Source organism: Electrophorus electricus, chromosome 15, assembly GCF_041902795.1.
Source record: "Electrophorus electricus isolate QZ-2024a chromosome 15, ASM4190279v1, whole genome shotgun sequence".
In the NCBI taxonomy this organism is placed as follows: domain Eukaryota; kingdom Metazoa; phylum Chordata; class Actinopteri; order Gymnotiformes; family Gymnotidae; genus Electrophorus; species Electrophorus electricus.
The window spans coordinates 16,431,006-16,458,403 of NC_137511.1; the positions used below are offsets into that span (position 1 = coordinate 16,431,006).

A 27,398-nucleotide genomic window follows, 5' to 3' on the forward strand; every position below is an offset into this window, starting at 1 on the left:
GATTGTTAGATATTATCCTTCTGCATTTTAATAAAGGCACACGAGTACATTAACACGGGACCATGACACACATGACCATGCATATGACCTGTGTTATGTCTGGAAGAGAACAGAAGTGTGTATTAGCACTGATAGATCTTACAGGATTTTTTTTCTACACCCCAGGCATACTAAGGTGGTCATCAGAACCGACATGTGATTGTTATTTTGTACATGAGCAAAACACACACACACACACACACACACACACACACACACACACACACACACACACACACACACACCTTATCTCAGTCATGGTAGCGATGAGAAAAACCCCTTTCAGTCTATCCACCCTCTCTTTCTCAATTTCTCTTACAACCTTTCATACAAAAACATAAATGTAGATTGTTCCGGGATGGAGTAGCCTGATGAAATCAGGTAGGTGCATGATTCAGTATGGGTAATATTTTGCTTTTTCTCTCTGATTACGCACATCGACACACTGAGACTCAGAGAGAGACAGAAAGAGTCATGATGCTGGCCTGACCACATGCACATGTTCAAGCTGATCAGCTGACATCCAGCTCAAGGCTCTGTTCCAGATCAGAGGAGGAGGCCTGTCCTGTTGGAGGATGCTTCACCCCGTCTCCACTGGCTAGGGACAGAAGAGGACTGAACATGTCAGACCAAGCCCCACAGTGCTGTGTTAGGCATGGCGGCATGCTTCCTTCCATTGAGAGCAGGGCATCTCCAAGGGCATGGATGTTTTACCGAGGGCATGGGTGTTTCTCTGAAGGCATAGCAGTCTCTCAAAAGGCATAGGTGTCTCTCTGAGGGCATAGGTATCTCTCTGAGGTCAGAGTGTGGACACAGCAGAACCACACCAATGCCCACCATAGGGTTTTCATAAGAGGCAACTTGACTTTGCTATTATCCAATGCACAGTACAAGCAATGATAATGCAGGCCATGTTAAGCAGGACTGAAAAATATGCGTGACCATGTATTTGTCTAAATATGCAAGCGTGTTGCAAGCAGCAATAATAGCAGTTGAATTTTGTTTAACCTAAAAGTTGTAAATGAACTCTCTTTGACTAATGTGTAGATATGTTTATGTCAAACCACACAGGTGTTGTCATGCAGAGAGCATGCTCCTCAGACAGAACAGTACCAAAACAATTGCTTGAGTGTAAACACATGTAGGCACAAAGGGAAGGTCAATACACATGGAATCCTCTGACTGTTCATGTTATATCGGCACGTCCCACGTGTGTGTACAGGCGTGTATGTTTGTGTATGAAGCTTTTGTCGCCTGTAAATCCTCCACTCTCACTGCCAGACACATTCTCTGATGGCTTATGAAAATGTAAACCTATAATGCTGACAGAGCGCGTTCCTGTAGCCTCCATTAAGGGGTATTCATCCACTGGTTGATAACAACACATGAGAGGCCAGGCAAGGTCTGACTACACAATCTACCTCTGTCTCTTGATAATTACATATTTACGCTGGGGGAGGAAAAATAACCAGTGTGGGTACTTATTAATGTCTAATAATCGATGGCCTATCAGAGCAGGCTTGATAGTCCGGTATAATGCCCGACATGGCTCAGTTAAGCATCAGAGCAAAGCAAATAATGGAACACTGTTTGTTCACTAGAAAGCATTCTGTGTGTGTGTGTGTGTGTGTGTGTGTGTGTGTGTGTGTGTGTGTGTGTGCGCGTGCGCACACGCACATGAATAGGCTGGGGTTTTGTTATTCATATGGGTTTGTTAGTCCATGTGAACTATTAGCAAATATATTGCTAATACAATTTGTACCAGGAGGTAAGAAAAGTCTGACACAAAAATTTGTGTTGGGTTGAAAAATGACGAAGTTAAATAATTAACAAAGCTATTTGTATTGCGGAGCCAAATTTGTAACCAAGGTATTTGTATTGCATGATCCTGCCATGCAAATACTTACACAAAAACATGACTGTTGATATGTTCAAAGAAAGAAAAGCTTAATCTGTTACAGGTCAAACTATAATGGAGGGATGAAATAGAAAACAACAGGACAATGACATGTATGACATGCAGTCTTCAGCACCAATTTCTTGTTTTTCCAAGTTTGCTGTCTTTTGTTTGAAAACTCAAACAATATCAAAATCAGCATGTTTGTGTGTGACGAATCTGAGATAATGACTAGACAGGACAAAAACAACCAGGTCGGAAGGTAAGCCAAGACAATGTTATGACAGTGTTGTTGAGCCTTGCTGGAAAATGTCAGGAGCAAGAATGCATTACCATATAAATTGAAGTATAGTGCAATGGTGGGTAAGGGATGTAAAAGCAAGAAGAAATATATGAAAAGCAAATGAGCAATCCTTCCAGATCCTCAGAGATGCCCCAGAACATCTGGTGCTTTTCTGGTGCTTGAACATTCTGACATTGTGAGCAGCTTGGAAGCAAGATGGAATTAGAAAAAAACCAAACTGTGACAGACACAGGCGTGCATGTAGTCAGTGGCTTCTGGGAAATTCTGTGACCATGGCTTTGAAATGCCTGAAAAATGGTGTATTTGTGAAGAATAAGAAGGATGAGAGAGAAGAAATGAAAACAATCAAAATGGTTCTGCCCCAACATCTCATGATAGCTCTTTTGCAGTCTTGTTAGCCTTGAGAGCCATAGATGTTGCTTCTAGCAGTAAATGGAATGCAGTGATGAAAAACTGCCCTCCCTTTCTTTCTCACAGAGGAGTTATTATGTTTTTGCCCTCTCTGTGGTTTCTTCGCTGAAGAGGATGGTGTCATACATGCGAGCCAGGAGCCAGGCACAGTGAAGGAGTCCAAAGCCTGGTGTATCAGTGCAATATCTGTTCAATGTGACCAGTCGAGGTACACGGTATAAACATTGAAAAACATTTAAGTTTCAAGTTTCAAGTTTGGTTTATTCGTCACATACATAGTCATACACAGTATAACCTGCAGTGAAATGGTGGAGAGTGCTCTGTCCAAACTGAGGAAAAGAAAACAGGGGTGCATAGAGAAAAATATATATATGCAAGATAAATATATATATTCTATGTATGTACAAAATATATTAACAATGTATGTACAATATATGTATATTATGATTATATACACAATGTACAATGTATATGGTTGGGTATATATGTACACAATCTACAGAATGTACAGATCCATTTTGTATAGTAACATATCAACAGTTGTTGTGTAACAAGGTAATTGAGTATAAATCTATATATACAGATGTACAGATATACAGTTATGTTACATGGTGGTGGTGGTCCCCACAGTTTATCAGTTTCCCTGATTCAGGGCCCGAATGGCCTGTGGGAAGAAGCTCCTCTTCAGCCTCTCTGTCTTGGTCTTCAGGGCACGAAAGCGCCTCCCTGACCTCAACAGAGAGAAGAGTCTATTGTTGGGATGGGTGAGGTCCTTCACAATTTTCCTGGCCTTGGTCTGGCACCGCTTGTAGTAGATGGTCTGCAGGTCAGGAAGTTCCGTGTGAGTGATGCGCTCTGCTGAATGCACTACCCTTTGGAGTGCTTGTCTGTCCTGCTTGGTGCTATTCCCAAACCAGACTGTGATGTTCCCCGTGAGGATGCTCTCGATAGTGCAGGTGTAGAAGTTCCGCAGTACTTTGGAGGGCAGTCTGAAGTCTCTTAGGCGTCTGAGGTGGTAAAGACGCTGACGAGCCTTCTTTGCCAGGGAGTTGGTATGGCGGGACCAGGACAGGTCCTGCGAGATGTGAACACCAAGGTACCTGAAACTATCTACTCTCTCCACCGTGGTTCCACTGATCCTCACAGGTTGGTAGTGCCGCTCCTGCTTCTTGCTGCAATCCACGATCAGCTCCTTTGTCTTACTGACGTTTAGGAGGAGATTATTTTCCTGGCACCAGTTTTCCAGGTGTTTAATCTCCTCCAGGTAGGGACTCTCGTCGTTGTCCGAGATCAGACCCATGACAACGGTGTCGTCAGCAAACTTGACAATGATGGTGGAGCTGGAAGTGGCTGTGCAGTCGTAGGTGTACAGTGAGTAGAGCAGGGGGCTTAGGACACAACCCTGAGGAGCTCCAGTGCTGAGGGTGAGGGTGGATGAGGCGCAGTTGCCCACTCGTACTGATTGTGGTCTGTCTGTTAGGAAGTTGGAGATCCAGTCGCACAGGGATGTATGCAGTCCTAGATCCCCCAACTTAGTAGTGTTTTTTTTTTTACAAATGTATTACATTAAATAACCAAATATAGCAAAAATTGGAAAGTACTTAACTTCAGTGTAAGAACTGAAAAATAAGTTGTTTTTATAACTTTAGTTTATAGCCACTTCTTATAGCTGTGACAGCATCGTTCCAGTCCACTAGCCTTTCCCCGCCCAGACTGAGGTCCCAGTCACCGGAGTACTGATAAGCTACACCTGTCTCTCATTCCAGTCACCCATATAATATCCCAGTTTCTCACCTCGAACTTGCAAAGTATTGTATCCCTATGCGCATACTGAGCGTTTCTTTATTCCTTTTGATTCCCCGGCTTTTGACCTCTGCTTCCTCCTCAGACTACGCCTTGTTCCTAGCCCCTTGGATTATTCGTACCTACGGACCTTGCAGTGAGAACGGTAACCTCGAGTCTCCTCGTTCGGAGGACGCACTGCGTTGACGACTGCTGCTCATATCCACCACATACCCAATCCTGTCAGTGCCAATAAACTTGTGCTATTGGATCCTCACTTATCTGTGTCTGGGAGTTCGTTACAATAGCCTACTCCGTAATAGTATCTACATAACTGTACTCCATAGTAAAACAGGTACAAAGTGGTACACAATATTTTTGGGGGTGTATAGAAGAAAGAGTTTGTTGGGCCTTGATGGAATTCTACATGCAAATATGTATAAAGAGATGACGAGTGACATTTTCTCAACTGTCATTCTTTGAATGGACATTTTTCAAACATGTTAGAATTAAATTATTAGTTTAATTATTAGTTTTTCCTGTACCACTGCTTGAAGACAGTGTCTTCTAAAAACTGGCAGTAGATTTGGGAGTTGATTTTGAATCCATCTTCAATCAAAAAAGGTCCAGCTAGCTCATCTTTAATAATACCAGCCCATAGCAGTACCCCACCTCCACTTTGCTGGCGTCTGAGTCGAATTAGAGCTCTGTGCCCGTTACTGATCCAGCCATGGGCCCGTCCACCTGGTCCATCAAGAGTCTATCTCATCTCATCAGTCCATAAAATCTGTCTTCAGTTATATCTTGGCCCAGACTTGATATTTCACCTTGGGGCTTGTTCAGTGGTGGTCAGATTTAAGCCTTCCTTACCATGGCCATGTCTCTGAGTACTAAACACCTTGTACTTCTGGGCACTCCAGGTAGACTGCAGTTCTGGAATATGAGAGCACTGGAGGATAATAGGTTCCTGGTTACTTCACACTTGATTCTTCACAAATCTTTGGCAGTTATTTTGGGTGTTTTTTCTCTCAAAATTTTTCTCTCAACATGCGGCTCTGTTGACTATTTGCAACAAAACATTTGATGGTTCTGTGATCACGCCCCAATATCTTAGCAATTTTAAGAGTGCTGCATCCCTCTGAAAGACTTTTCAGAATTTTGACTTTTTTCAGAGCCAGTTATACCTCTTTTTTGGCCCATTTGCCCAGAGGAAAAGAAGCTACCTAATAATTATGCACATCTTGATATAGGGTCTTGATCTCCTTAGGCCACACCCTCCCTCATTACACAAATACAAATTCACCTGATATGCATAAATACAACAATCATTTAAGTTTATACAGCTTGGAGTTGGAAAATCTGCATAAATATGATGATATGGTCAAAATATACTCTTGCCTAATAATTGTGCACCCAGTGAGTGTGTGTGTGTGTCTATGTATATATAAAATCTGACTCACACAAGGAGTGATGCAGGAAAAATGAATCTCTCATGTATTGGAGATGGAAACAAAGCTGTAATTAAGCTTGACTGAAGGCCAGGAAATCATGAGGGAGAAAAAAAAAAGATTTTACATAACTTCGGAGCTCACGGCAAAGAGAGCAAGAGCAAGAAGAGAATGGCCTGTTCTTTCCATGTCTGTATAAGTGGAGGGAGGTTCTGTTGATATGTTGTTGAGTAGTGCATCTTGTTCCTCTGATTTCTTACATACTCCTGTTTACATGTCTTAATACATGACCAGCTATGCCAACTGTGACGGCTGTGACCTGAACAGGCACACACTCATATACATCAGAGAACTGAAGCAGATCAACCGGCAGAAGCAATTCTGAAGAAGAAGCAGGTTTGTGGACAGCTGCAAAAAGCCCCAAGACTGGGTCACCCTGAAAATGATTTCGCTGAAGCATACACCTTCCAATTTGCCATTTTGGGGGATTCTGAAAGAGTGGAAAACTGATGTCAACATAATACTATGGAAAGCATGAAAGAGAAACATACAATGCAAAGAAAATACAATGATGTGATCTAACAACCAAGTAAGCAGCTGAAATATCCAAATGGCTGGACTGTCCCCGGGCTAGGTGGATGCTATTGAGGAGGGGCTGGTAAATCTGCAGGATTTTGTCCCAGTAAACTAGGAGCACAGCTGATATACAACGAATTGGTTGTTTGGAGCCTGACACTGACTATATATATTTGTACCCACATCGGACCTGGTCTATTCCCTCCTGTCTGCTGTTCCCACAGCACAATGGGATCCAAATGCATTACCAAGAGATGAAAGACTTAGCCCTGGGTTTGTAAACTGCTGGAAACTCTTCTTTTAACAGAAGTCCTTCTTCAGAGTTAAAGGTGTATCTTTATGCTCCATTTTTACTCCATCTCATAACAGCACTTGTCCAGCATGATGCCCAACTATCATACCTTACTTATCCTTACACACAGATCGGGCTGCTTCTCTCAGGTCTGACTGCAATGACCATGGGAGGTTCAGCAGTACTCTGTCACAACTCCCATGCCTCTCTCCAACACCCCAGCCCTGTTCCACTGTAGGGAGATTTAAGGACATGTCACAAGAAGAGAACAATTATTAAGAAAACACTCCACTGGTCAGCAGAAAATTTTGTCTGGGAAGAAAACCATGGAACAGTGTGGACTGAACATGTCACAATACACTGTGTTAGTTTCTTTAAGAAGTTCCAAAACCACACCAAGACCGAAACGACCAAAGTAGATATTCCAATGGCACTTTCCAGATAGGGAGTTTATAATTCATACATCTGTGCTATGGCAGAACATTTCAGCAAGGTGGTGGACAAATCTTCAGAACTCTGGTACCACTAACCCCCTTTTAATAAATAAAAATGTTAGATTGTTAACAAAATCCAAATAAATAAATAAATGATAATAATAATAATAATAATAATAATAATAATAATAATAATAATAATAATAAGGAAACGCTAAAACAAAGAAACGTCACAGTGTTGGACATGGGAAACATTTAGCTGACACCACCGCGCCACATGCTTATGACGCAAAAAAATATGCGTCAGATATTAGTCACACAAATATGGCGACTACTGTATCGGTAGTAGAAGAGGTAGAAGATTACTCATTTTTACCTCTTATACACGATATTATCAAAGGGTAAGTAGGGTTTACTTTAAAGATATATGCACTTATATGATAAGCAGTCTGTATTAATCAAAAACGATCATGTATGGAACTTGTTTTCGTAAACCAATTGTTTCTTGGCAAGTTAGCTAACCAGCTAGCTAGGCCTGGCTAACCAGTTAATAACCGGGCAAATGATAACTAACGCTAAGCTAACCTAGATAGCTAAATATCTAGTGTGATGGCGATATCTTCTGTCTTAAATCTTGCGTCTGTATCTGAAAAAAAAATGCTTTGTTGACTGCAGTCAATATTTATTTGTATAATTCATAAGGTAGCTATCGTTAACTAGCTATATTTTAGTTATTTCTTGTCGTTCGCTATAGTGTTTTCGTGTGGCGTCCGTTTGTGTTAATACTAGCTAACATTGGTTCTGCGTCAATAGCATGGACAAAGACAGTCAGGATGTCCACCAGGAATTAAACAAGTTGAGGACAAGGATTCAAGACGCACGCGAGCAGATTTTAGCTATGCCCGGCATCGACGTGAGTCCCGAGGTACAGCAGCACGAGCTCTGCACTCTGAGGGATCAGGTCCGCACAAAGAATCAGCTGTTGCAGAAGTACAAGGGCTTGTGCATGTTCGACATTCCCAAACCTTCCTGATTAAGGTGACCGGAGCCTGTTGCGTAAAAAGGACGAAAAGTGCAGGTGGATAATTTATTAAAGAAAAAAAACGATTGTCTGCAAAGGATTTATTCGACTAAGCCACAACTCTGAAAAGGAATCAGTCCTTATTGGTGCCAGTGAGACTGCATTATTTATTCATCTACGTTTGCAATTTTTGCGAATGTTGGACCTAGCTGCGCTGTCATTAAATTAGTCAAAAATAACTGAATTTATATACTGAACTCTGTCTAATAAACTATTATAAATGTGTAAACATGTCGATCTGTATTTTGAGTTGTAGCATGCACTGTATGGTCAAAAGTATGGACACAGTTAAGTGACTGCCATTACAAAAATACAAGCTTTGGTGGAAACTACATGGTTATTTGCCATAAATGGATTGTTTACAATAGATCTGTTATGTCTTTATACAGTTCTGTATTCATTGAATGTGCAGCCAGTCGTATAGAAGCTAATGTTATGCAATCATAAGAATTCTTGGAGGCTGTTGTCTGCAGTAAATGAGTCTATCCATCTGTCCCAATGACTTACGGGGATGGGAAGCTTTAAGGTTTACTTTTATAGTCTAATCAAATTGTGCATGGAAAGTTCCCTTATAGGCTACAGTTTCTTTTTGTGGCATAAGGGGAAGTTCACTTATTATAATAGGCTATGGTTTCTTTGTGACATTCTGTACATGATGAATAAACTGAATCTGGCTACGATAAAGTTATGATGTTTATCACATTTTCACGGACTATTCTATGTGCGATAAATCGATGTCGGATACACGGAGTTCAGTTTGCTTTGTGATGTGGTTACTAAGTGACTAGTTTAAATGGAAGACGGGCGCGCTACATTGTTCCTATCCATCCCACACTCATCAACTAGATCGAAGAGCAAAAATGAATAGGCTTATTTGACAATTTATTTATAATATCCTGTTATTTGCAAAAATGTACAATGACATAGAATAATAAATATACATTCACAATAAAAATGTTAGAAAACAACATTCAAGTATTTGGTATAAAGTATAACAAAATGTAAACAACAGTAATCTATTTTTAACATTGCAGCCCCACACGCTCGGCATGTGCTTTCACCCCCAAAAAAGTAAAAAATAAAATGCAGATGAAACAAGCTATTTTTTTTACGCTGTTTGTTGAGTAGCACAAGTAATTAAGCCACGTTACAGAGCGCTCTGACTGAGCAGAACAAAGGGACATTCTGTGAACAGCTCGTGGGCATAACACGCGCTTTCGCGTCGCGAAGTGACGGTTCAAGCCCATGACATTTCCACCCGTGCTCAAACGCTACTCTCGGCGTCACCGCACGGAGTGAAGGGCATAACAACCGTGTGCACGTCCGTCCGCCTGTGGCTCAACTGTTTCATCTCGAGAAGGAAACATCACAATTTCGTCGGGTCAGTCTTAGCTAATAACGCATCTCTCTTTATCTTTGCCCTGGCTGCCCCCGACCGCCTTCTCTTTTATGTACATCAAGTCACTGTGCACACTGGGGCGGCGCGCAAAAGGTGCCACGATTCCATACGCGTCGCCGTCTTTAAGCTTCTTGTTTTTGAAAGACTTTCTGTGCAACATGTCACAGTACTGCACCGAGACCTTACGGTGGAGGTCCGGACTCATCTCGTTCGGTAGTTTTGCCATGGTGAAGAGTCTCTGAAACATCAGGTCAACATTAGTGTTACGCTTGGCCGAGATCTCAAAATATGCGCACTGCTCGTCTCCCGCCACGAGCTGCTCAATCTCCTCGCGCTGGACTTCTCGGTAAAACTCGCGGTCGCCTTTGTTGCCGCAAATCACGAGCGGCACGTCAATGTTTTCCTTGGTTTTGTTTTTAAGGCAGGACTTGGTCTCGTATATCTGACGCTTCAGGCGCTGCACTTCTTGAAAAGACTCTCTGTTGTCCACGCTGAAAACCAGGACAAAGACGTCACCTGCGGAGAACGAAAGCGCACAAACATAAGTACAGGTCCAGTAGCCCCATTCGCAATCTCAAAAGTTACTTTAAATATCTTTGTATTTTTACGCAGACGTGCGCTCTCTTCCAGACTATCAGGATACATAAGGGGTATAAATGAACTTCAAACTACAGCATTGCGTTTTCCATGTGTTCTGTTAGATATTAATAAAAGTTCATTTACCTGTAAGTATGGACAGTCTTCTCATAGCAGGGAATGGATGATTCCCTGAAGTGTCCAAAATGTCCAGTTGGTACACATCACCCCTGATGCTGTACAGCTTTCTGTGAAAGTCCTCGATCGTCGGCGTGTATTGATCATCAAATCTACCGTTCAGGAAACGGGATACTATAGACGATTTTCCAACTTTGGTGGATCCCAGAATCACCATTCTATAACAGTTTTTCGCAGGTATGTCAAAGTCATTCTCCGGAGGTGACATTTTCTTAATCATGGCTTAGGGTCTTCTGTAGTTTCACAAACACGCGAAGCCAGGAATTACTGTGTATCCTTTCGCGTTGGAAAGGATGAAATGTGCTTCTAACTCCAGTGGTGAGGGTCGGTTATTTAAAGGTCTTCAGGACTCCTCCTCCCAAAGGCGTCATTACGGCTCTTGGCTGAGATGTAACGGGTAGCGTAGCGTATGATGCGTCATTCCGCAAAGATCAAGCTAAGACAAGTGCTTTACTTTGCGGTGACAGTGAAACACTGGAAACTCTCGCCCGGTTAATAAGAGCTGCTGAAAAAGATGCAGATACACACATTGCGCGCCTGAAAAGGTGGTTATGGCAAAATTCGAATTCTTTATAATAAATATTTCAAAAGAACACAACCTAATTTAACAGGATTTGCATTCTATTCTGCAGTTTGATGGATCTTTACATAAATGGAATATCACGAAATGGAGTGTTACTCTTATTTTTGAAGAAAGTAGTTCTTCTGCAACTTCTTCCTGTAGGAGGAACTAAATCGAACTAAATCACTCACCTAAACAAACCAATTAAACTAAAGATAGAAATTAATTCCCCCTTTTCGGCAGTGACAGAATTTAGCCCTGAATTTGCTTAGCTGTTTTTTTAAATGATCTGAGTAATATGACATTTCCTCCATGATAAGGCTGTTCTGATGGATTTAGTGCTCTTCGCGGTGGAAGAAGTGCTTTACTTCTCCTTTGCGCACCGCGCAAAAACTGTTTGACCTGTCTATACCGCAAGAGGGTGCATATTTGTCAATTTGAGTACGTAAGGTTTTCTAGTCGAACGATCAGTAAAACAATTTGAAAAGTAAAATCGAGGATCATTTAACTAACTTATTATAAAATTATTTTCTTTTAAATAAATTAGTCTGCGGCTCCCACAAGCAAACCTCAAAACTTGATTATGATATTCCAGCCCACCCCTCACCAGTGATTTTCTTCCTTACTTTATCTTATTTTTTATTATACCTGAAATGTAGTCACAAGCAGCACAAATGAACATGACACATATAGGCAATGCATTAGAGCTTTAATGACATACAGGGGAAAACCATCAAATAAGAACTTGCATTGTATTCACAGGAAAAGTCAATATGAGTGTGGCAGATTGCACCCAAGTAAAGAAACACTCTCATGGATTACAAGGTGTCCTCACATATTGCTTACATACACAATGTATAAAGAAGGGGAAAATAATGGTAGTTTCGGCCTAAGCCAAAGCACGTTGCACATTGGGCTTACTTCATCATAAGACATATGTTAAGATTACATAATTAAAACAAGGTTTTCACTAAACTCTAATTACAGACATAGGCTAAAGTACGCCTAGGAGAGATTACTTCTGTAAAAGCAAACAATAACGCAACCTCTAGTTTGATAACACGTAGACTACCTCATTATAGAGGGAACCCTAAGAGATGACGATGTCATTTCACTAGTCAATTTCACAGTAAAGTTTGTGCGGCAAGCTCACCGCCAACCTGCCTGAACAGTGCAGGTCACGGATGTGGGAACAGCTTTTTCATAGCCAAAGATACAGGCTGGTTGAAAGAGTACACGTAAGGGAGAGCGGGATAGCAAGCAAGGAATGGCAGTGAGGTATGTTGGAGAGGAGAGGCATCAACTGGAGACAGAGAGAGGGCGAGAGCTACCGCACAAAGCATGCGTTATAGCTGTGAATAAAGAAAGGCCAGGCATAAACGAGCGCACACACTGAGCCAGTTGTCAGCCAGTCAGCGTGAAGGAAGTCTAGCTGAGCCTTCCCTAAACTACCGGTTTAATCACAGCGACATCAGCACAGTTGCTCCTTTCTTACTTATGGACATGTACATAAAACTCTACTTCAATATAATAGCACTTTTTTTGTGGAAAAGTGTAGCCTATTCTATGTGAAAACCTCGCAACCATTCTACAAGCCACCAACATAGGTCTGAACAGGCAAGAGAGAGGACACTCAAGCCCATTCAGTCCTCCTGTTCTCCGATACTAAGAAGCGAAGGGATAACACGAGTGTGCTCTATGCAATTAATTGTCAAGTACTGAAGCACAGTCCTATAGTTCCCTAGTAACTAAGGTAGAATTTCTTGGTGAGACTACTGTAATGCACTTTGCACTAAAAGAAAGAGAGAGAGGAAAACTGGTGCAAAATTTCCTACTTACCTGAATTGGGTAAAGCAAACAGTACATCTATCTATCCTATTATCTTTTCATTGACCTCCAGAGTAATTTACAGATGTTAAAATAATTTTATTTGCTTTTAGAAAACATTTTGGCCCTGCACTTGTGCCATGACTGACTGAATATGTATTAGAACATAAAATAAGTCCTCAGGGTGCCTTGTCTTATAGAGAACTTATAGTCACTGGAAATTGTTATAGTGTTATAAGTATGCGAGTGAGATCCAGGACCACTTCAGCGAGGTTAGCTCTTGCAGATTGGAGTGGTGTTCTTCAAACACTTTAGCTTACACATTCTCTGGACAGGTGACCACTATGCTTGGTTTATATGCATTTCCACAGGTGTAACATAAGTTACACTTCAATATTTCCTTCCAATATTTGTAGTCTAATACCTTGAATCTGATGTGCTTTACTTTTATCCAAGAAGGAAATACATGTTTTGTAGTAGCATTTCAACATTAGAATTTAACCCGCTACAGTCAGGATGAGTTATTATTTGGCTGATGAGTTGATGTTTTAAGTGAAATGCCCTTATTTCTCTTATATACATGCCATAAGGTACTTTCTGTTGAAGAGCTCCTGATGATTTAATTTACAGAGTCAGTTAAGTCATTCAAATCACACTCACAAGTGCCAGAGCCAATATATTGGCTTGTAGTTATGGTATGTAGGAAAGGACCATGTGCAGCTTGTCACGATTCATCTTAGTAAATGCAATAATGGAACCAGAGAATTCTAATCAATTCCTCCTCTATAGTACAGTTGCTGAGTTTAAACTAGTGTTTCAAATAGTCTGCCACTGTGATTAGCTAATAGGAAATGACCATTACTGGGAGAAATGATCCCATACCTCATTATACAAACATCTGATTGATCGACTGGAATCAAACATGTTTGCTGTGAGGGAACTAAGAGATTTTGTCCCAGTACCCTCCGTTTAGTGCATGGTTTACCATTCTTTATATCTACTTGACCTCTCTCTCTGCCAGAGCCATGACAGTGAGGTATGGTGTTTATAGCTTTTGGGAAAGGGAAAAAAGGCATGACTATGTCATACTTTTGGTACACTGTTTTAAGCATTACATTTCGGGCTTCACAGAAATCTCATTATCTTCTATAAGGTCAAAATGACAGCACAGCAATTCACACATCTGACTTTTGGGAAATAATATGCTGATTTATTATTTGCAACTGGTAAACCGAGTAGTTTTTATTTAGTCATACTATTGCAACAGATATGGGAATTACGTACAAATATATACATACACTTGCAGCTTTAGCAGGTTCAATTACTCTGTGCCTTCTGTAGCTGTTATTTTATAAGGTCTTTCAGCTATCTCTAGTCTGAAATGTAGCTTTAATTGACATGCTGAAAGGGAATATTAGGGAATATTTCTATAGGGAGATAAACTAAAAACAAAGGAATAACATTATGGTTACCAGGCACCCACTGACAGCAGAATAGGAGTCAGTGGACTTACAAAAAGTTTGTCTAACAGGACTGAACCATTAGGAAGAAACCGTTGCTCGAGAACTGGAGATGAGCTGCTGATGACCTTTAGCCATGAGCTGATATGAGTTACCGTGTGATCTCCATCTCCTCGTCCTCTCCATGTACTTCTGGTGGGTGGAGGGGCCAGAGCAGGGTGGGTTTGTCCAGGGATAACCCTAAGCAAACCCCCTCCACTCTTATTTGTGCTGGCATCGTTTGCTCCTTCTCCGGTAGATCTCCTCTGTGAATGGCCTATATATTCCACATAAGGGACACAAACGAGGGGGGTGAGGTGGGGGTGGGGGGGGATGTTGTAAATCTTGTGCATCGTCATGTCGTATCAACTGGCTCCTGGCATGCCCAGCAGATCCACTTGTGCAGCTTATCATGGCACATGCAGGCTATACCCATGACCCGCTGCCCTAGCGGGTGCCCCTGAACATTTCACTGCAGTTATGCTCTCGGCCAGGCATGTGACTGATGATGCGTGAAAGGCAACAAAACGTTCACGCAGACAGAATTGTACGAATGAGATCACTCTAAGCAAGCTGATATTTGCTCTTACTTGCAATTGGCAAATGTTTCCATTTTTTGAAAAAGGAAATCTCCTTTAAAGACAGCTATGAAAGGATAAGGGAGAGATAAATGAAGAGCTGACTGAAGAAAAGAGAGAAAAGTAGTCCAACTAAATTAGTAGGAAAGTGAGAATGAGCAAATCAACACTACTGATGCACCCAAAATTCCCAGAGTCTATCAGGACTAACATTTTTTTGTAACAGTAACTTTCTATTGCTTTTGTAATATCCAAGGAAACAAGCCATTACTGATTTCTATTAGAGAGATGTCTTTTCAGAGGAGAAGTGGTGTATATATTTCTGTGCAGAAATGCGAATGGGATTTACACAGCCCAAAAAAGAGAGCATGGTCTCCCCATGTGGTCTCCCCACTGCCTGCTAGATGAGGGGCACTAATTTCATTAGTAACATTTTGGTCCCTTTTGTGAATGGAACAGTGGGAGTAAATTTAATGGTGCTCATATTGTTTGTTTGTTTGTTTAAAAGGAAACAGAGAGAGGGCTGGACTGTTAATATTTTTGGTCATAGAGCGTGCTTCTAGAATGCTCTTCGTTACCTGGGCTGCATGCTGACGCCAGACCACTGGCTTCTCTCCAGTCTGTTGTCTTTTCTTTTATTGTTTTAGTTGTTGTTTATGTATCATATGTGTCAATTGCTTTGCAGCTTCCATCAGCAAAACAATGCCGACATATTCCTATCGCCAAGGAGAAGAGAGGATCGCGTCCTCAGACTTGTCTTTCACAGCAGTGTGGGAAAAACGTCAATGTGGGCTTCAGTCTGCTTGCCCTACCTTGTGTGTAGGCTGAATGAACCTTTCACTTTTTTTCTACTGAACTGAAATTAGGTGTTTTTTTTTGTTCCCGGCATCGGGCACAAACACTTTGAAGATTGATGACTTAGTTTTGTCTCTGACTTTGCAACTATAACCAATAAATATGACTTTGAATAACATGCACAGCTTTAAAGACTAAAGCTGGGGCTAGTCAGAGAAGCGCCATTAACTGAAAAAAGCAGAATTTGAGGAAAGACCTGAGGTAAATGACAATGATAAAAATAAATCCAAATATCCATCTTACCCTTCATATGCGATAGCCACTCGGTAGGACAGAGCCACCACAGCCGTCAGGAGCACTCCCACAGGACTGGCATTCCTACAGAGCACATAAGAACATATAGGGCAGTGGTAGCTCAGTGGTTATGATACTTGACTAGCAATCAGAAGTTTGCCAGTTCAAGTTCCACCACTGCCAAATTACCACTGTGGGGCCCCTGAGCAAGGCCCTTAACCCTCAATTGATCAAGTTGTATTCAGTCATAATTGTAAGTTGCATTGGATAAAGCATCAGCAAAATACCATAAATGTAATACACAGGTAAGATTTGCGTTCACAAATGGAACTATACTTCCAAAAGAGTGAGGGGCAGTCATCAAAGTTCTTGGCATTAAATACCAGCTCCGTGTGACCATGACATGTAAATGCAGTGATAATGAAAAGGAAGCTGGGATAAATGGGTGTGTTACACCCATGTTTCCTTTTTTGTCATCTTGGATTGACCACTGTATGGTCTGCAAAAATCAAATATGATCATGACTTAAAGCATATGTTTTTATATTCCACCTTTCACATACTTACAAGTTTGTTTTGACACATATACATCTTGTCTGTTATATAAATGCATTTACTATGACAAAGTATGTACTGTATACTATATACCAACTGTAGAATAAACATGCATTTGTTTTCCAGATGTGTTATATGTTCCTGCAATCAATATTCAAGCCATCCATTTGTTCAAAGCCCTTCTTCTTTGGTACCAAGGTAAATTACTTATATATCAAGTTCAAGTTCAAGTTCGGTTTATTCGTCACATACATAGTCATACACAGTATAACGCGCAGTGAAATGGTGGAGAGTGCTCTGTCCAAACTGAGGAAGAGAAACAGGGGTGCATAGAGAAAAAAATATATATATGCAGATAAATATATATATTCTATGTATGTACAAAAATATATTAACAATGTATGTACAATATATGTATATTATGATTATATACACAATGAACAATGTATATGGTTGGGTATATATGTACACAATCTACAGAATGTACAGATCCATTTTGTATAATACCATATCTACAGTTGTTGTGTAACAGGGTAATTGAGTATAAATTTAAATCTATATATACAGATGTACAGATATACAGTCATGTTACATGGTGGTGGTGGTGGTCCCCACAGTTTATCAGTTTCCCTGATTCAGGGCCCGAATGGCCTGTGGGAAGACATATCTGACCTATGTCCAAGAAATTCCACGTGCACAGGCACAACACCTGGGCAAACAGGGCATTTCACGCTTCCTGGAGTGTGGGAGATTCACTCAGGCATCTGCCTCTATCTAAAAGGGAGTTCCAGATAAGGCAGCTATCAGAAACGCTGACATGGATTCAGAGAGCTCCTGTCGTGGTCCGAGGCCGATGCTCATGTGTGTGCTGGAGAGGGGAGAGGGAGGAGAGAAGAAACCAGAAAACCCTTTACGGCTGTCCCAAGCTATTTATGGCCTTTATGGCTGGCTCAAGCCCTTTTTATGGCTGGCTCAAGCTCCTTTTACAGCTGGCTCAAGCTCCTTTCACAGCTGGCTCAAGCTCCTTTCACAGCTGGCTCAAGCTCCTTTACGGCTGGCTCAAGCTCTTTTTATGGCTGGCTCAAGCTCCTTTACGACTGGCTCAAGCTCCTTTATGGCTGCCTCAAGCTCCTTTTACAGCTCCTTTTGCTGCAGTGGAGAGGGAAAAAACACCTTCACAAAACCACCACCACATTAAACGACAGTAAACATGTCAATGGACAGACTAGAGTGATGGTGAACTTTTACATATGAGGATACAAGGTTCAGTTATGTTGCATGATGAATAGGAATAATACCCAATATGAAGAAAACCTGACAAATGCACAGTTCACCACAGTGAACTGAATGTTCAGAAAAGGCAAGCCCAGAGCTGACTTCTCAACTCAGCCTCTGAATAAATGTCCAGCCATAAAGAAAAGCATTCAAAAGTTCCACCTACAAAGAGCCACATTCAGTACGCTCCAGACAAGGTGGAGGAAGATTAGTCATCGTCAGCAGACCCATGTTTGTCAGTCAATCCCGTACCCCCACAAATGCCTTTTCGTCAGATCCTGTGAACCTGGACTTCTGTTAAGACCAGTTCTCCGTTGGAAAAGTCACAAGCACCAGCAGCTGATAAGTAAGACAAGACTGCTTACCCATGACCCATGACACCTTACTCATGACCCCCTACCCATGATGCATGGCGAGTCAGGGCTGTGAGCCCAGCATTAGCATATGCCGAGCAGAGAAGCAGTCGATGGAAGTGCTGATTTTTGGAGTTCCATTTTACACTTTTTCATCCCAAACATATATATGTTTTATGTAACATATATATGTTTTAATACGTTTTATGTAATTTACTAAGTAAATACAACAATATCAAATAATGTTTTGGGGGTTTTTTGTGCACAGGTTGGAGTGGCTGTGGCAGACCCACTGACTGACAGCAGCAACTTGGAGTTGTACAGGTTCATTTTCAAGGAGGGAATATGACCTGAAAGATCAGGACATCTGTGCAAAATGAAGGCCAGTCAGTGTAAGCGCTGAGAGGATCCAAGGACCCAGGCTCCTCAATGAACAACATAAACAAAACAGCAAAGGTGGGCTGGGTAGGAATCAGTATATGCTTTTAAACACTTCAACGTAAAGTTTAAACAGACTCCAAACCTACAATTACATGATAAAAACTATAATCAAAATATGGTACAACCGGTTGAACTTTTTTATATGGCAATGTAATGAAATTACACATGCATTAGTCTTATTTCTCAAATCAAACTGAATTATTTGCCATATTTACATGTACAACAATGCCCCAATTATAATACGACTATATTATCATGTTTAGAAACAGTTATATGAATGCAACACTATGATTATTATAATGTCTTAAAGCTCCCAACTGCAAGTGAGCAAAAATTACATAATGTTAGGTGGATTTTTCAGATCGGACATATTTTACTGTTGAATATTGTAGTGGAACTTCAATGGCACTTCTCCATTGTCCTAACATTACACACCCAGGTGCAAATACGTGTGTTGAATATGTTCAGCATCGATCTATTTATTTATTTATTTTTACAGTATACAATATTCATTTTTCATTTCGTTATGCGTAAATTCACCCGTAGCAGAAGTGATTACACTGTTGGAAAAAAAAAGCACAAACATTCAGCACAAATAAGTAATTCACACAAATTCTGCGACGCACATGCCACTGGTGCCCCTTCCTGGTCTGATCTGACATGCCCGATGGTGGTTTATAGTGGTTTCAAAGCAGCTCTGTACATTAAAATTCTCCACTTTCACTAAAGAATTCTGTGGCAAATATACTTCAGTATTTGCCAGACAGAAAAGAGGCATTGTAATTGTTCAGCACCAAAACTGTAACTCATCCAAGCATGCAGAGCTACCTGATCACCAACTCCCTTCAACTGTTCCCAATGAAAAGTTATCCCACAACACACATGTTCCAACATTTGGCAGGGATTAGATTTTAGTTAACCACAAGCCATCAAACCAACTCCAACTGCATTATTTGTTATTTTATTTTTTTCCTTTAGAATGGACTTCTTTACCTCCTGTCTATAATATGAATTATACATGTAAATTCCTATTTTCCATAAGAACTTGAACAAAAGGCTATATCTGTGGTGTTAACTTGACACTTGTGCATGGAGGCATAACAGAATGAACAATAGCAAATTCACCATAAACAAGCTAAATCTTTAATACTACAATACTACACCCGACTGTTAAGTATGAATGCCTGATTAATTCCATTTTGTGTCCTGCACTGATGTCCTGCATTGTGTATGTGTGTAAACGTGTAGTGTGAATGAGTAGTGTTCATTTATTGTCTGTCAACTCTGATAATGTCATCTCTGGCCACCACTGTAACACTACAATTTCACAATTTCCCCTCCGGGGATCAATAAAGTCCATCTGTCCATTCGTATGTTGCAAACCAAATGTGATTATATTTTGCTTGGTGGCTAGGACCAGTGCTATGACTAACAGAACTAACCCAGGTCGCTTTGGTCCGAGGTAACTGTTGAAATATTCCACACAGGCAAATAATGGGAAGGTGCCGTTTCTCTCCATATCTATCTTCATCCCCTCCTTAATATCATCTTATTATCTCCGCCAAATTTTTGCAAGAGGATCGTTGCTGATTGAATTCCATCCGTCCCACAATGCTGCTCGCTGAGTGAAGGAAAGCAAAAGAGCGGAGGAGTAAAGTGAGACGAGAGGCGGAGGATGATGGGGAGAGGATAGGCTGAGTGGGATGATGTCCAGGTGCCTTGACTGCAACAGGTCAGGGTAACCATAGCTTGCCAACAAAGGCACTGCCAACTATCGAGCTCTTTACACACTGTCATTCTATCTCTAGTTAATCTTTTCTCATCAGCATCCATCTCCCAATGAGCAGTTTAAGAAGCAACTTGAAGTTCAGCTTTGATCAGACATATAGTGTCTGCTATTTTCTCCTAAAGTAGGTTCCCAGAGTTAGCTAAGCATCAATGAACCTGTGAGTGTAAACCATGAGAGTCCTAGTCATGCACAAAAGAATCCATGACTACAGTAGTATATCTGTGCAGTGGTGGAGCTGTTTTCCTTGTCAGAATACATGATGTTCTCAAATGTCAGGAGATTTTAGAAGCTTTTCAGGCAGGCCAACGATCCAAGGAAAACCTGAATCAAGCTACTACCATGGCCATACCAGTCCCCTGACATCAGAGCCACTGAAGAACTCTACTAAAAGCTGAACAGGAGGATCCTTCACTGGAGAGGCTGGGGAGAGATTTCATATGGAAGAATGGTCACTCATGTCACTTTATATGCATTCTCCCACTACAAGAAAAGACTCAGCAGCAAAGTGAGGTCCATAAAGGGAGACACACCAAGCATTAAATGCAATATGAACTTATGTTTAATTGTTTTGTTTTTTTTGTATATTTTTAAGGATCAAGTTTCTTTGAATATATTCTTAGAATCTCATTTTTTTTCAGTGTAAGATGCTAACATTCTTTTTCCATTCAGTTAAGAGAATTATTTTGAGTAGGCAATTCCTATAATATGGGTAAAAGACTAAGACTAAGACTAAGACTAAGACTAAGCAATTATGCTCCCATTTCACACAAATCTTTAATATCACTTGCATCACTTGCAATCATAGTAAAACACCCCTTCCATTTCAATCCACTCTTTATTATAAAGCATCATAAGATTTAGAACTAACAGATAAAGCATCATAAGATTTAGAACTCCCAGTGAGACTTAACCTCCTTAGAAGGACACCTAGCCCTAAGGCATACACCAGATCCATGCACTTTTTCCTAAACACATTTCAGTTGCAAAACCAAACAAAACACAGTGATTCCATTATAAAACATTATAAAAATGTTCACCTTCTAACTGGATCTCAGCATGCATTTAACTTAAACAGACTTATTAAAACTCTATTTTTTCTTTTTCATGGCTGTTTTAATTAACTTATTTCAGTTTTAGATGAAGTACAACTAGGTCAACCAATTGGAAGTGATGTATGAAACAGCACTTCCACCATCATATCCGCAGCCAAAATTGTAGCCCCTGCTCTGTGGATATGGGATAACAGGAGAATTACACAGATTATACCATAATAACTTCTCATTTCAAAGCTTTGTCCACTGAGGCAAGTGTGACGGTGTATAGCCAGCTAAAACATGGCCCCCATTCAAAGATTCACCCTCAAGCTCGTCTGCGACGCACCGACTCATGAAACACCTGAGGCTCCAATTTCAGAAAGTGGGTTAATAGGATATGGGGAGTAATCGACAGGTGAAAGCAAGAAGAGCTAATACTGGGGTGTAAAAGAGGGGCAAAGCCAAAGAGGTATGACTGGTGACAACAAGTGCTCCTTTAAAAAGGCTACTTTTGTCTCCTGTTTGAGAACTTCAGTGTGAAGCCAAAGTCTGCTTCTAAGGCTTTTTTTGTGACAGTAACATGGACATCACAATAAAGCATGTCTCAAACTTGGCTACTCGTGTGCCAATGCTAGGTCTAGTCTACATTTGCTAAACCAGACTGAAACCTGACTACAGCACACCACTGTGTAACCTGTGGACAAACTGTGCATGACAAGGCAGGGGGACAGCAGCAGATGACATGCAGGAAGCTAAATTGGTCTCTGTGTATATTTTCTGGATTTGCGAACAAGTTGCTTTTAATGTGCCGTATCTTGCAATCATACCCAGTGAAGTCAGTTTCATAGCATGGAAAACATCGAGGCATGTGAGTGGGCACTCCTTTTTCTGTCCAAGGTTCAAATCAGACAAAGTGTGAAAGGTGGAAAGAGAAATATCTGTCAACTATGAATGAACTTAGAGGAATTTTTCAAGCAGTGTGAATTGAATAGACATGATATCTAGTTAGTCTGCATGTTTTATCCTGTTGGTTAAAGGCTTCAGGAAGGGCATGTAGAGTGCATGAACTTTTGGCCTGTGTGAAAACACTGGTAGCAGCTGACTGTCTTATCAGATGACCGTAAAGTGCCTGTGGATGAGAATCTTTAAAAAATCCTCAATAAAATTGATTTTGGCTATAGGTCAAAGTTTGTGGGCTATGGAATAACAATGTTCTGTTTGTTCTTTTTTGTCCTGATTTTTAAAAAGACATTTAAAGTCACTTTTGCTAAAATCGCTTAATGGCCATTCACCCAAAAGCTCTCTGCCACATCTACTCCTTCTGCCACTCTCTCACCTTCTCTGTACCTCTGTCTCGCCCTCTCTGCCCCACTGTGGGGAAAGAACTAGGTTAACTGGATGCATGTGTGGAGGCGGTCACCAATGCTCCAGCTCTCACGAATACCAGCTGCTTCTTTACCCTACCACCAGCACCCCCCACCCCACGCCCACACACCAATCTCTGGTGGGCACAGAAGACCATCAGATGGTCTTGCAAGCGAGAAAACCAGCTGGTCTATAGGGAGGCTAGGATGAATGACCAGGACAGAACCTGCAGGCCACCCCACCCCCTCCTCTCCAGCGTCTCCTAGCAACACACATCAACTCACAGCTCAACATTATCAACAGAGTCTGAATGTAAACAACAAACATTTTTTAAGGTTTTCTCTGCAACAACATTCTGCCTTTTTTTGAAACACACATCAGTGCCCCAATAATATGACATTTTGATGTCTTGCCTTTACTTATATAATTTGTGGCTGTAAACTATTTAATAATTCTAAGTTAACCAGTCTACCCAGAACAGAACCGAAGCATATATAATAAGCTTTAAGACTTCTGTACCTGTTCTTTTCCAAGTCACATACATAGTGTGTCCTCTTTTCTGAAGGGCATAATTGACAAGAAGGTTGATTTGGTTATACGTTGTCTTACTGGCAATATATGGTATGACTTTTCTTTGCAAAGCATTTCACCCGGTTTTCTGGGCACATGGACTGCCAGAGTTCTCATTCCAGCAACAGAACTTTGCTCATGTGAGCACTTCCAAAATGATCCCAGGGTAAAAGAAGGAAGTTACGTTTGCAGTTAGCTAGCTCCTTTCATTTGGTTTTCACAGTAGGAATGCTCCTGTCTAATTCTTCATTCAGATCAGCCATGTTAATGAAGAATGAAACAGGAGCATCCCTACTGTGAAAACCAAATGACAAGACTTGGATCGAAAGCTGAACGTGGATCCTGCGGGAAGCAATACTTTTAGTAATCAATAGTGGGGGGGGAAACAGAAAATCTTGGTTCATATCTGTTTTATAATTGAAGCTTTTAAGCATGTATAGGCCCATGCCCTGAATTGATCAAATTTAGACTTCGGGAAAGATCTGCAACAAAACCGATCATAATAGAAGACCATGAGACAACCATCAGAGTTACCAAACCATTTCTTTACGCAGTATAATATTAAATGACTTAGACAAAACAGATATTTTAAACTGACCTACATGTATCTCCCACGTTATACACAAAGATGTTTAATTAGATGTTTCAATGACATTAAATGGAAATATGGGTGATAATGAGGTTTTCTACGTATATGTGTCCTGGCCACATCATTCTGAATCATATCCTCAGCACCCATAGAGGACGAATCCACGTGACGTCTTCGATGACGCACGCCTGTTCGTCTGGGCCATCTGAGCCAGGGCGCACGTGGGAGAAATTGTGCAGCCTCAGAAGATGAAATCCCCAAGGCTCTGTGAGTACGAACTATGAAGAATGCAGGAATATTTTTGAAACTTATCGGCTAGCAAAAAGCTAGGAGGCTAGAGAAAGGTACAGAGAAATCTCCCATTCACTCTTTCCCTCCATCTCCCCACACTCCAGTGTAGGTCACATGAGGGTCTCAAATTGAAGGCTGAGGCAACACAACTCAAGGATTACTGCTTCCGGGTTACATGTTAGGAAAGCAGACAGACCGCGCAGAGTTTGCACTTGTGTCAAGGACGAGGTTTCACCCCGCACATCTGCTTTTAGTGTTGGGTCACTGTTGTTACCCTGCATGTACAGGAAATACACGGAGAACACGTGCAGATAGCATTTGTATCATTTCAGCTAAATAGTGCATCTTATTGTACACTGTGTCATTACATTTGTCATATCTGTGCTATGATGATATGCAGTGACCTAAGTTAAGGAGAATAGCTCATTCCTTGATGTCAGAGGATCTAATGTCAGTTTGTCATTTTTTAAAATGACCATATATGGGTCAAGTGATTCATGTAGGATCAACATAATACGATTGACTCTTGACCTGATCCAACCTCATCAACTAAGGATATACAAGTGCCTATTAAATGCAATTATTAATGTGTGTGGTGACAAATAAGCTAAGAGTTATCTGGGTGAGTCGCCTACTGAAAGCATGTCAGCACACTTTCACAGAGAATGAGAGAAAGAAAAAGGTAGAGAGAGACTCCCACAGGTTTGACCTCCATGACAATTTGGAATACACTGCAGCCATGGCTGCAGAAAGACTAGTCTGTAACACTGTAACCCTGTAACATTGTAACCTTTCCCCCTGTCTCACTGCCTGGGTTAACCCTGTTTAATCACTTGTTATAGTTACACCTGTATAATGCTGTATGCAAACTGAAACATGGATGGTCATATTTAACAAGCCAGTCTGAGAGGACTGCCAGAGGGTTTTTTTTTTCTTTCCAAACTGACAAAAAATATGAAAGATGAAATCATGAAAAACGCAAATCAGGCCAATTAACAACACTAACTATTATTGTATTTTTGGAGCATGTGCATTTGAATATATGCCATTAGGATACCCAGATTTACAGCATTTCATATGAAGTTTCTTCCAATGCCTAAAAAATTATTTTTAGGTAGTGTTTAAAAAAATGATTGAATGTAAGGGGAGAACCGATACACATTTACAGAGACAAGTATTTATGAACAAAATCACTTTATTTTAAATATTAACCTTCATATTTTAAAGTAATTAAATAAGAAATGTAACTGCAAAACCATAATGTATTTGTAGAATGAATACAGCTTTTGGTTGACACTCTTATCCAAAGCAATTTACATAAGTTATTTTTTAAAAAGGTTTTGTTCCCTATGCATATGTTTGCAAAGTTGAGGAACAGCTACAAATTTAAGCAGTTCACCACTGCAACTGATGTGGTTTTAAATACCCGCCCTTCCACTTCCCTTTCCAGTGATGGGCAGCCAAAAGCCATAGCTAGCTGCAGCATCACCTGCACAACGGGCAGTGGGTGGGACCTGAGGCAGTGACACCTTCGCGCTTATTTGGCTATGAGCCACGCCTATGTCTGTTGTGAAGGGAACATAAGTGCAGGGACCGACTGGTGCTCAAGGCAGACTGCTGAAGTGAGAGGTATAAAAGTGAATTAAAAAGATGAAAAATGTCTAATCGATAATAGCACTTCACTCTGAATTGCATCGGAAAAATAGTATAAAAGTATTACAAGAGACAGCAAGAGAGAGAGAGCAAAAGAGAGCGAGAGAGAGAACAGAGACCATTATGAGACCATGGACTAGCAGCAGCTGCCTAGCAACCAAGCAAGCCAGTCGCCAGCAGAGGTTTGGCCCTTGTTGCCATGGTGAACACATGAAGACACATGCTAAGCTCGCTATAGTGTGTTTAGGCACAAAAAGTGAGTTAGAAAGAAAAACAAAACAAAACAAAAAAAACCAACAACACGAACATTTTAGCATCATAGTTCCACTTCTGCTAGTCTAACAGTTTGCTAATTTTTTTTCAAGCCCATAGGGCTAGTCTGTTTTTTTTCTTTTCTTCTCCTGTGTCAACCTAAATAAGGTAAACTAGAAAACTTAATACGGAGCCATTCATATTCTGTCCAGTCCTTTTTTGTGCTTTTAATTTGTATTTTTAGAAGATTTATTTAGATGCACCTCAGTGAGTCTGCCCCACTGAGGAGAGCCCTTATGATTCCTGCTTCCACTGCAGCTCTGAAACAGGCCTTGGGTGACCCACGCAGGGCCTTGGGGCCAGATCAGGACAAGCTGACTGCGAGCATGATGTTTAAGATGCAGCCAAGGCATCTGATGGATGTCAGCATGCGGAGGCTTAAGGGTACAGCATGTCGAAGTTTCGCCGTCTAAATGACCAGGTAGGCAAAATAGCAGCATTCGTGTCTGATGTAATCCCGGCAGGGAGAGATTAGACATGACCAAGGTTTTTCAAATCACTGACAGGGTTGTTAGAAATGAATGCTTTTTATAATTTTACAGCACATCAGTGTGTGAGTGATTATAAAAAGCTGATATCTGTCTATAAAGTGTCCTTGAGTTTAAGAAAGGCACTATATAACTAATAATAATAATAATAATAATAATAATAATAATAATAAGCAGAGAAGGAGACAGAGTAAAGGAATTGTCACATCTTTGTGAGTAATGACAATTGTAGCAAACAGAATGAAGTCTTTGGCAAAAACAGGCCTGTGTTGTGGTTCAGGCAGAACTATGGTCTTGGACCAGGGGCAGGCAGAGAATCTGCCTCAGTGTAACACTAGAGCCTAAATAAAATGGCTTTATTACTACACCAGCACTCTTATCAACTACTGTCAATCTAAGAGGATGAACTTTTCATTTAGCAGTCTCTACCATCTTGACTATGATACAAAAGGTAAATTGGAACAAAAACAACTCTTTGAACATGAAATTCAATATATGTCCAATATATTATTAATGCAATACTGTTAACCTAAGTTGTTGACAGACTCAATTTGATGATGTCCTGTCCTCTTAATGTTCAAATATCAACAGCCTGTTTGCTGAAATTGCTCCTAAACAAGGAAGTCCTGACTCACTCTTTAATTAAATAATTAATTAATCATTAATTAACTAAATAAATCTGCCATGCAGCA

General features: G+C 40.8%; 3 protein-coding genes and 1 long non-coding RNA gene across 5 annotated transcripts in view; 2 read left to right on the forward strand and 2 right to left on the reverse strand.

Moving 5' to 3' along the window:
* The first annotated feature begins 7,480 nt into the window (after positions 1 to 7,480).
* med9 (mediator complex subunit 9) lies at positions 7,481 to 8,948 on the forward strand. Its single transcript, XM_027005086.3, has 2 exons — positions 7,481 to 7,584; positions 7,997 to 8,948. Exons 1-2 carry the CDS (start codon positions 7,508 to 7,510, stop codon positions 8,214 to 8,216), a joined length of 297 nt encoding a protein of 98 aa, XP_026860887.1. The 5' UTR covers positions 7,481 to 7,507; the 3' UTR covers positions 8,217 to 8,948.
* A 197-nt stretch (positions 8,949 to 9,145) lies between these two features.
* Positions 9,146 to 10,759, reverse strand: rasd1 (RAS, dexamethasone-induced 1). The gene is made up of 2 exons (XM_027005081.3): positions 10,387 to 10,759; positions 9,146 to 10,179 (listed from the first exon to the last, which is right to left on the reverse strand). Exons 1-2 carry the CDS (start codon positions 10,655 to 10,657, stop codon positions 9,653 to 9,655), a joined length of 798 nt encoding a protein of 265 aa, XP_026860882.1. The 5' UTR covers positions 10,658 to 10,759; the 3' UTR covers positions 9,146 to 9,652.
* LOC145651326 (uncharacterized) lies at positions 10,084 to 23,980 on the forward strand. Its single transcript, XR_014117202.1, has 3 exons — positions 10,084 to 10,214; positions 16,673 to 16,744; positions 18,443 to 23,980. It is a non-coding gene; the product is annotated as an uncharacterized LOC145651326 (long non-coding RNA).
* pemt (phosphatidylethanolamine N-methyltransferase) overlaps positions 11,692 to 27,398 on the reverse strand; it is a 50,016-nt gene continuing 34,309 nt past the window's right edge. For both annotated transcript variants that reach the window (XM_027005084.3, XM_081697738.1), the window contains 2 exons: positions 16,002 to 16,076; positions 11,692 to 14,602 (listed from right to left, as the gene is read on the reverse strand). In XM_027005084.3, coding sequence (XP_026860885.2) covers positions 14,548 to 14,602; positions 16,002 to 16,076 — 130 coding nt within the window. In that variant the 3' untranslated portion in view covers positions 11,692 to 14,547. The remainder of the gene's footprint in view (positions 14,603 to 16,001; positions 16,077 to 27,398) is intronic.